Genomic DNA, 11,118 nt, shown 5'->3' with positions numbered 1-11,118 from the left:
GCCTAAGTAATAACCATATTTTTTCCTTTTTGGGTAAACTATCAATTTAAGAGCAGAGAATTAAATAAAATAAGTAAAATATAAAACGTGATATTAGTTTTACAGGGGGTCAGTTATGAGTGTAGCAGACTAAAGACTAATTCCTTGATGTCAGGTGTGCTCTAAATGTGTCTGTGGCTTCTCATTCACGGTCAACAAAATCAGTGACAACTCTGTGCAACTGGAAGGCTGCTTTATTGTTAATAAAAAGTTTCGTGCTCAAATGAAGACAATCTTTTATATGTTCTTACTAAGAGTTCCAGTGGTTGTGCCATATACACCGTTATATGTCCTCCTACAACACTGAGTCAAACAAAACAACAGTTTGAAAAGCACTTTTGAAATCTTTTCAGCAAAATGGAAAGCATTTTAGTCATGCTAAAAATGGAAGTCCAGTAACTGAATATCGATACAAAAGTGAGTTTCAAAGATGGAAAAAACACAAAAGTCTGAAGGCAAGCTATACTTTTTTTTTCTTTTCTTTTTTTTTACAAGCCAAGTGGATGATACACAAAGTACAGAAAACAGAACATCAGAAGATTTCGTAACATCGAATCTGGAAGAAGTGGGCTTGTTTTCTTGGTTGGTTTCAGTGTTCCTCTGGCAGTACACCAGACGCCTTGTTCAGACTATAGTCCCTGATTTGCATTGTGCTCCATTTTGAATTCTCATGTCTTTCCCCCACCATCAACTAAATGTTAAATATGGCACCATCCTCCAAAATTGCAGTGAAATGCAATTCAGAAAATGTAGGAACATGGAGAAAATGCAGAAAAAGGCACACGACAATTAGTGAAGTAGCACTAGAAACAGACCACTGAACACATAAAACCCGGATACGAAATGCATACAAAACTGTTGTTCAGGCCCGCGAGTACCAGCACTGAAGTGTTCGGGGAGGCCTTTAGAGTAAAATACATAAACTGCTCTGTGACTGTTTTAGACTTTCAGGCTCGGGTGGGTGACCACACAATGTCCATAGGCAGGACGGCGCGTATATGTGCATTCACGTGTAAATGTGTGTTTGTGTGTCAATAAAACCTCAAGGTTACAGAGATGTGCTGGTTGCATAACCCTCTCATCATGTAGTATCAAATTTAAATATCCAAGTAGCGCTGATAACAATCGTGCGTGTGTTCAACATTTTTTTTGGACATCCACTGGACATGTTGCATATAAATGAAATATTACAGTGCTCATTTGTATATCCTTTCACACACACACACACACATACATATATATGTGTGTGTGTGTATGTATGTATAATATTCTTGATACATTATATCATTTAATTCCCTTTAATAAAAGTGAAATGTGTTAGAAAACAAAAAACAAAAAAATGTAAATGTGACAAGGGCATCAGCTGGAAGCCATTCTATATCATTGTTATAATTTATTATTAGATTAATAGCAGTAATTCTTTAAAATTCTGTATTTACAAAACCCACAACAAAGCATGCCATTTAAAAGAAAATAATATATTACAATGCTTATAGTTTTCCTCAAAAAGTTCATTCTTTTCAGTAATTGTGCCATGTACATCATAGCCCCCTCCTGTACATTGAATGATACATTAACTTGTCATACAGTCAGTGAGAGTGATTTTTCATTTCACATCTGAACTAAAATGGGAGTTTGGGGGGAAAACTACACGGTAGTCTAAGTGTTTCACCAGGCTTCATTTGGTTTAAGTCCACAGCACCCACACTGATTTACAGATCTCAGGCAGTAAGCAGACCTACAGGTCTGAGAAGTAGAGGAAGTGGGTTTGTAAACTGGTGTGCTCTCCTGCACTCTGGCTCTCTGGTGGCGTACGTCTGCTGACCCAGCGGTTGGAGATGTCCTATGATTTCATAATCCTATACCTATATATTAGCATTGTATTACGTTACCTGTGGTCCACCGTAACACCTCACACTGGGCTAGCCCACACCAGAATAAGCATTCATCCTTACCAAATAGGAGAGGTAATGAAACATTTCTCAAAATACTGTAAACGAAAGAATTACTGTTGCAAATCCAAACAATTTCTATTGCACCCAGAGCAAGAGGGGATGGCAGTTTGCTCAAGAGGTAGCAATGAGCCAATTTGTAGTATCACCACCACTGGCTAAAATAAACTGCATGCTATCAGACAACACAAGTACCCATTACTTCATTCTAAAAGTGCCACCTTCCTTGTTTTCCTGCTGTGTAAGGCCAGTTTACATGTATAATCCAAGCTATACCAAATATACATCAGTCACTTTTTTCATTCAACAGGGAGAAAGCTATTACATGTCTACAGGATGCATTCAAAATGGCTACTCGAGTGCTTTCTTCAACATCTTTAAGACAAAACAAGATGCTAACACAACTGACAACCTCTTTAAATGGTAAACATGAGGATGTGCTGACATGAAGACAAGTACCTCCAGGAAAATCGAAGAGATGGCCTCCCACCGTGGCCTGACAAAGCATTGTAAGGGTTTAAATGGCATGGTGGCTGTACCTTTTGAAGATCTATTGGAAGGCCCTACCGGAGCCTCAGCTGCACATTGAGGGGCAGTTGAATCATATTGCTGGTGCAAAAAAACAAATCAAGGTCTATGAACCCAAGATTTGATTCGAGTGAAATAGTTTCTCCAAATTGTCATCCCAAATTCTCCTCAAGTCCAGGGCAGTGAAACACCCCAACGGGTGAGCAAATGTGCAGTTGCCACATTGTATATCCAAATGAAGGACGAAGGAGCTTTGATCGACCACCTTAAAATACGCACATGACGCATGGTGTGAGAATCGGTTAATCAGGAAGCAAGCTTTACGAGGGGTAAGTATAAATATACTTGTCATAGCCAGTAGTTAAATATGTTGCTATTGACCAATCATTTCCCAGCTATATCTATTTAATTTGATAACTAGTGGACAGTATCGAATGTATGGTCAAGCCACTGATGTGGTTTGAGTAGCAGTGTCAAGTGGACTATGATTATACATGCATGATTCCTGATCAAAACATGCCACCATGCAAGTCATTTCTATGCATTGAACGAGCACAATTAATTATTTATTTACCAGGAACTCGGTCTGAGTAAGTCCCTTTCAGCCCAAGTTAAAACCCTGATAAATCCCCCAACCCAATATCGATGTGAAAGCCCATGTATAAAATGTCTTTTTTCTGTAAGTATAACAAAGAGATGATGACGAGATGAATGACATGGGCTGAGCTTTTTTCCCTACTTTTTGTGGGTCAAATAAGGTGAGATATTCATCACAACAACTGAAAACCCTTGCATAATGTTTCTGTTTTGTTTTTTGTTCTTTTTTTCTTTTTTTTTACCGCGGACACTCCACATGATTGAGTTTACGTCGTTATTACTGGTTGTCCTATGGTTAAAATACAACGTCCCAGAATCCTCCTGGGATGAGCGGGAGGTTTCCGTGGGATTTCGGCAGTGTAGTGTTTGAAAAGGATGTCCATAGCAGAGGAATGCTGAACTCCACGCATGGTGGTGCAAAGGAATCCATCTTATGAGCTTGCTTTGTACTGCTTTGTCCTTCGGCAGGTGGTCCCTATTCAAAGATGTCTGCCATAGGTCATTATTTTGTTTCTCCTTGCGAGTGCCTTTCGGCTGCAGTTGGAACACTAAAGTCTTGGTCACTGAGCACAAATGTTAAGACAGTAAGCTCATAGGTTGGTTTGGTCATCATTAAATTTGTAAAAACCAAGCTGCTTTCCCGGTGCATTTGTTGTCTGTAAACAACCTTGTTCCCCAAAGATTTCTGTGTTTTTTGTTGCAAATGATTTTCTATACATTTGTTGGAATAGATAGTTTCAGTCTCGACTCAACAGTTCAGGCTCCATCATTCCTAACACTTGGATTCCTTGACCTCTTTTTGGTTTTTGCCCTTTTTGCCCTTGCTGTCACTCTCCTCCAGGTTCTCCTTCTCGGGTTTGGTCACACTGTCGTAGGACGGCAGCGAGGCAGTAGAAGGCGTGCCCTCCTTCTTGTCCTGATTGGTCCCGCCATTCTCCAGCCTGCTGCTGCTGAGCAAGCGCTTGCAGATGAAGCCTCTCCGAATAAGATAAGCACGGTAAGCACGCTGGATGACTGCGGCAGACATGTGCTCCTGCTTTCGGCGCAGAGTGGTGGTGATGGGCTCAAAAGACACTTTGGAAGGATTGGCAGCAATGAATCGTTCTTCCATCTGTTGCCGCATCATGTCCAGGTCGCCGCTATCACCCAACACGCGTTTGGTGAAGGCAAACAGGATATCTAGGCAGTGAATACGGTCGCCGCTCACCATGGGCAGATCCATGGCGATCAGCTCGATAGTGTTGGGCTTGGGAACGCGCAGCGGGTGCTCCAGAGTGTCAGCGAAGTCACCCAGCTTGGCGAAGGTGATAAACTGGGAAGCAGTGGGGTCAAACTTTTCCCAGATTTCGTAAAAGGACTCAAAGTCATCCTCGCAAAGTGGATCAGCGCTTTCCTCCGTGGCGACGCTGAAGTTCTCCAGAATGATGGCGATGTACATGTTAACCACGATAAGGAACGAGACAATGATGTACATGACGAAAAAGAAGATGCCCACTGAAGGGTTTCCGCAGTCACCTTTCACCGAGGTACCGGGATTCTCCTTATTCGGGTCACAATCCGGTGGGTAGTTGAGAATGGGAGCGAGAAGGCCATCCCACCCCGCTGAGGTGGTTATCATGAACAGGCAGATCATGCTATTCCCAAATGTTTCAAAATTATACAAGTCATCTATGCCAGACTCCCGCTTTACATAGGCAAAATTTGACATGCCAAAGATAGAAAAGATGAACATAACCAAGAACAGCAGAAGGCCGATATTGAACAGGGCCGGCAGTGACATCATCAGGGCAAACAGTAAAGTCCGAATGCCCTTTGCTCCTTTGATCAGACGCAAGATACGTCCGATTCGAGCCAGACGGATAACCCTGAACAACGTTGGTGACACAAAGTACTTCTCGATCAGGTCAGCCAGGAACATACCTGTGGTTTGGGGGATAGAAAGCAAGGAGAAGAAGAGGACAAATGAGCCAAACATATGGCACTGTATTTCAAAACCTAAACGAAAAACAAAATGGGAATTAGTGAAACATTGTTCACTTACCCACGATAGAGAGAATGACCACAACACAGTCAAAGATGTTCCAGCCGTTGGTGAAGTAATAATGACGCAGTGCAAAGAGCTTCAGGACAAACTCAGAGGTGAAGGCCACGATGAAGATGAAGTTAACCCAGTACAGAATGTTTTCAGTCTCCTGTGACTGATCGTCTGTCTCAACCATCATGGTGACCATGTTCAAACAGATGAGGATCATGATGGAGATATCAAAGACCTGCTGTGTCACAAAGTCAAACACCATGCCCTGGAGCTTGTTCTAAAGAGGAGGAGAAATTAGCATAGATTTGAGACTCTATTCAAGTCAATTCAGTGAGCGAAATATCACACTTTTCATCAGTGTTATACCTGGGGTCTGGGTATGGGTTTCTGAGGTTTCTTTGAGCCAAGCTTCTTCATAGCATTGTAGTACTTCTTTTGTTCCTCTGTCATGAAGATATCCTGACCTCCAAAGTATAGTCATAAACAATATTTGGTAAAAATCGGCTCCGCTAAAGTCCAAATATGCTGTGAAAATCACTCATTTAAATGCAAAAGAACAAATCATTTAAAGTGAAGAAAAAAAGTGGAGACTTATCTTTTTCTTCTGCTGGTTGAAGTTATCAATGATGACACCAATGAAGAGGTTGAGTGTGAAGAAAGAGCCAAATATAATGAAGATAACAAAGTAGATATACATGTAGATGTTGTCCTCATACTTTGGTTGGTCTTCCACCTGAGGAGAGAAAGATAGTTTAAACGGGTACTTTGACTCATGTGGCAGTTAAGATTGCACAAACATCTCACCTTTCGTGAATCAATCGCTGCATACATGATGTCCATCCATCCTTTAAAGGTTGCCTAAGCAGCATAAAGGGAAAGTTAATATCAGTGTTTAACATAATTCTTCAGCCATCTTATTAGAAACTAAACGCAGGCAGGTAGTCTTACCACTTGCAGTAGAGCCAAGTAACCAGCACCCACATTGTCAAAGTTGATTTTGACGTTTCTCCAGCGCACCTCAGTGTAGTTCTGATCCCTCAATGCTAGGCACTCTGTTTTGTTGTTGACTACATCAATTTCAAACATTGCCTTTTCAGTCGCATTGTAACAGTAGTAGTACTTTCCGGCAAACATGTTGACACCCATGATACTGAAAATCAGCCAAAAGATGAGGCAAACCAGCAAGACATTCATAATGGAAGGGATGGCACCCACCAAGGCGTTGACTACCACCTAGAGCAGAGTAGGACAGACAAGGCGGTACAGTGTAAGAGACCTGAAATGGCCCAGCAAATCCTCAAACACAGAAACACCTTCAAACACTGTCACATTTGTGGCTGCATATTTGCATGGCATAATAAAGAAAGAATGACACTATGAGCATTGCTCAGTGTCCAATATTAACAAATTATAAACTATCTTTGATTCATGTTTCAGTCACATGGCCATCCAAGAAAATTGCTTCAAAGCTTATTGTCTACACTGTCTTTATTTTGTTTCAGCCCTATGTTGAAAATGTTTCCAAGGTTCCTGCTATAATTCTACATTTGACTTTTTTGTTGTTTTCCTATAGACGGCAGTTTAAGATCAGGGATCTGAGCTAATACTAAAAGTCTTAAATTTGGCTGCAAACAGATTTTCATTGTAATGACGATGTGTTCAGCCTTGTTATACCAAAAGATACAATTTCTCCCAATTCATTCCAAAAGGTTTTTTTTTCAAAAAGTATGAATGATGCTTGTCTTCAGTCTAATGTAAAAGCAAGATGATGACATCAGTGAATTTTCTGACAAAACTAGCAACCAAAGATTATTAATTTGCTCCCCTGCACATAGTCTCCTTTAGTTGTTCAAGAACAACCAAGTTATATTTTTGGCAACTGTAAAGACCATTTCACACCAAAAATATACAAATGTGCGTTACTTATTTGAAAAAGTAACTCATATATGTGACCCTGGACCACAAAACGAGTCTTAAGTCACTGGGGTATATTTGTAGCAATAGCCAAAAATACACTGTATGGGTCAAAATTATAGATTTTTCTTTTATGCCAAAAATCATTAGTATATTAAGTAAAGATCATATTCCATGAAGATATTTTGTAAATTTACTACTGTAAATATATCAAAACGTTATAGTAATATGCATTGCTAAGAATTCATTTGGACAACTTTAAAGGCGATTTTCTCAATATTTAAATTTTTTTGCACCCTCAGATTCCAGATTTTCAAATAGTTGTATCTCAGCTAAATATTGTCCAATCCTAACAAACCATACATCAATGGAAAGCTTATTTATTTCGAAAAATTGACACTTAAGACTGGTTTTGTGGTCCAGGGTCACATATTTTGTTGTAAATTAAAGAGTAATACATTGCTTTAGTTACTTGAAAAAAGTAACCCGATTGCGTAACTTGTGTTACTTGTAATGTATTACCCAACACTGATGACAATTAGAGTACTATTCTGTACTTTGCGTTTCAACTTTAAAGCTTTACCTCAAAACTTAAATGTGATTAGTTGATATTAGTTCATGAATATCTATTCATAAGCAAATGATTAAGTCTCTTTAAGGTCATCAATATTCATGAGTGAAGCAATTAACTTAGTGGGATTTGTAAATTGATTGGTTATTTCTTTGCATAAATATCAATCCATTAGTATAGTACTGGTGGATTTTTGCAAATACGTACATGTGTGGTTTGGGAAATCTTTTTTTACTGGCCATGCTGTCAGCACTAATAGCTTTTTTTTGTTGTTTTCCTTGGGTGGCCTATGACTTTTACAAAATAAATACTATTACTTGTCTATACTAGTTTCAAAGCCAATAAATCCTTTGAATCCCAAAAATTAAAGAGTCCTAAATAGGTGGTTCTTTGTTCCCACCCTGGATTATCCCAGCACTGCACAATGTGGAAAGATGCATCCAAAATTACACACTGCATTTGATGAAGAACCTACAGAACGTACTTTATTATCAGATGTTAAATATGTAGGCGTGTAGCATGAATACAATACATACAAGACATACTACATCCACCATGTTGGCAATGTTACGTGTGATCTGTGATCTGTAGAGGAGTAAACTGTCTATCAGATGCGCAATTCAGAATCTTTGTGAAAAAGTGTCTAGTGTTTTATGAATACTGCGTATTGAGAAAAGTCCTAAAGTCCTACTCATCAAATACACAGTGCTGAGGTCTTCCAGGACGACAGCCCTAAATAGTAGCTCTCTGACTAAGCAGTATATTTATAAAAATTAATGCAACACCTTCCATACAAATATGCCACAGACTCACACAACTTCTACATCCCCAAAGCAAACAGTTGCATCCTTAAAACTACAACCCACCACCCAACTACTTTAACATTGCCATGGCAAGCTTGAGTAACTTAAAACCTTTTTTACATCATCCCATCCTCCCCACAACCCATTTGCCTCCACATCCCTCCCCTTCCCCACCATCCCAGTCAGGACATTGTCCATCAGTGATTAGCGATGAGCAGAGCGTGCCAGGAGACGCTCACTAACTGTGTTAGGCAGCCGAGCCGCAGCTCTCAGGCAGGCAGCTGAGCATGCAGATCTCTCACATACTGAAAAGTGGAGCCATATTCCCCCCTTGAACACACAGAGAGGCACAGAGGATGGCAGGATTCTCTCAGCAAGTGCAGGGGACCAGACTTTAGCAGATGTTTTTGAGTGCTGATTTGTTTTACATTCTCAAAATGAGAAATACAGAAAAACACAGGATGATAGAATAAGTAAAATTTGGAGTGCTGAAGATTGAAAGACCCCCAGGAAAAAGCACTAGTCAAGAGAATTACTGTCCATCTTTCAATAAAGACTACACGTTCAAATGCCACATAGACATAAAATATCTTTGTGAGAATCGACACAGATATCAAAGTGAGGGAAAATGGCTTTCAAAAGTGCATAATGTGCATTTGCAATTGAACAGGACATGCGTGTTACATGACATCTTTGTGCAATCTCAAGAACCGTTAAAATCAATAAATAAATGGACAGGAGAGGCAGCAGTGTGGAGTGATTTCTGCCGTTTCAAAGCTGGCTTGGGTTCGATAAATGATTTGGGGTACAGAAAAACTAGGAGAATAATTGAATAAGGTAAATCAAATTTTTTTAATCAAAACAATACATCAGACGAGAATTAATTCCTATATTTAGTGTGTTTGTATCTGGCCAGAGAATCGGCTATCAAAAAAATCACAAACATACCACAGTCTAAGCTGGTTTTATCTCTCCACTGTTGTGTCTCCTTATCAAGTCATTTATTCATTTTTAACTCTAATTTCAAACAAAACAGCATATCAGTTGATGAACATTGAAATCGATTATTCACTAGGGTAAGAACTCATCGTTCTCTCTGTACTTATTTGACTTATAGACCTCTACAGGTTACATAAAATTGATTTCACACACCCTCATGAATCCAATTATAGGTACACAAACAGAACAAATCTAGGAAAACACCATTTCGATTCACCCAAAAATGACAGTTTAATCTACGCACAATACTAAAAGTGATAGAAGAAAGACAGAAAACAGCGAAATAATGACTAAATCCTAGAAAATAAACTGCCATAAAATAGTATAACAGGGCTCCAGAATAAAATAAAAATGACTAGCGAGCCACTGGCTCTTAAAATTAAACATTTGAGAGGCAAATGACTTTGACTATGATCTATAAATTACTAAAAAAAAAAATAAAATGGTCAATTCTTTTTTCCCATTCATATAAGTAACATATCCTGGTTTGTTTACAATTGGATCAAAAAACTATTTGTTTTTAACCAAGGGACCTCATTGCCTGAACATTTCACTGACTGAGTCTTATTTAAACAACTAACTCACAAACACATTCGTTTCTTGAAACATTTACTCAAAGCGGGACAGACATTGTGGCTGCCATTATGTTCTTTACCCATGCTAACAAGATTATAACTGACAAACTGTATACAGAGACAAAGTTGCCCTGAACATCTCCAGTGGTGACTAAATTTTAATTGAGTGTTCGTGTTTGTTTTTTAAAAAAAAATCAAATTTGCAACCATTTGTTGAAATCTGGAGCCCTGTTAGCAGATTTACACATAAGGGCAAACATAACATCAAATATAGCTTTAAATTCCATAACTGAGAAACCTTATCTGTCATTTTTGGGTCCAGGCATACCTTTAGTCATAACAGCAGTGTGAGATCACAGATCTCTTTACTCTGATTCCTTTACGCTTCACTCTGTTTGGAAGTAAAAACTAACACAAACCTCTCACTTCCATGGTCTTGCACATTTTCTAAGCTTCTGTGTTGACTGCTTGTAAACCAATGACTAGTAACTATTATAAATGTCCTAACTAATCAAATTTAAAAGACGTCAACCACTCCACATTGCTAAAGGCTTCAACTGGAAACCAGATGGAAAATACAGAGAGATACAGAAGCTTAGCAAATATCTCCCTCTCACACTCAGGGTTTCTCTTTTTACAGTTCCATGTGCAGATCCTAGACAAGCAAAGAGGGGTGAGGTGAGCCTCCAGCGGCTTGGTTCCTCGACGCTGCTCTGGGCTGGGCAGCGCGGGGCCAAATGGGCTGAAGTGAACAGTGTGAAATGGAGGGAGGGAGGGAGGCAGGGAGGACGCTGCACGGTGCTGCAGATGAGGGGCAAGGAGGAGGTGAGGAGGGGTTGAGAGGATACAGAAGCTCAGGGCAACTAGTCCACAGGTAAGAGAAGAAAGGCTGAAAGTGACAACAACCAGATGCAACTGTTCACAACCATCAAAGGGGTAAAGTACCTATCTTTGCCAAATTTGTTAGGATGGTGACTATGGATGACCTGCACGTGTTCATTGTTGTTTATAGGGAAACTATCACATATTTTTGCTCTTTGACTAAAGTAAAATAGCCCATTTCTTTCACCTTGACCAACTGACTCTTTGCTAAGCCTTAAAACGT

The 11,118-nt window shown here is 39.5% G+C and overlaps 1 protein-coding gene across 10 annotated transcripts in view; it reads right to left on the bottom strand.

Moving 5' to 3' along the window:
* Window positions 1-202: 202 nt before the first annotated feature.
* The window catches only part of scn8aa (sodium channel, voltage gated, type VIII, alpha subunit a), a 62,337-nt gene continuing 51,421 nt past the window's right edge, over window positions 203-11,118 (bottom strand). For all 10 annotated transcript variants that reach the window (XM_058762414.1, XM_058762417.1, XM_058762420.1 and 7 more), the window contains 6 exons: window positions 6,100-6,384; window positions 5,956-6,009; window positions 5,747-5,884; window positions 5,518-5,622; window positions 5,158-5,428; window positions 203-5,036 (listed from right to left, as the gene is read on the bottom strand). In XM_058762414.1, the coding sequence (XP_058618397.1) occupies window positions 3,889-5,036; window positions 5,158-5,428; window positions 5,518-5,622; window positions 5,747-5,884; window positions 5,956-6,009; window positions 6,100-6,384 (2,001 nt within the window). In that variant the 3' untranslated portion in view covers window positions 203-3,888. The remainder of the gene's footprint in view (window positions 5,037-5,157; window positions 5,429-5,517; window positions 5,623-5,746; window positions 5,885-5,955; window positions 6,010-6,099; window positions 6,385-11,118) is intronic.

This window comes from Onychostoma macrolepis, chromosome 23, assembly GCF_012432095.1.
Source record: "Onychostoma macrolepis isolate SWU-2019 chromosome 23, ASM1243209v1, whole genome shotgun sequence".
Lineage (NCBI taxonomy): Eukaryota > Metazoa > Chordata > Actinopteri > Cypriniformes > Cyprinidae > Onychostoma > Onychostoma macrolepis.
Note: the sequence above shows the minus strand (reverse complement) of the source record. Positions and strands in the feature narration are given on the sequence as shown.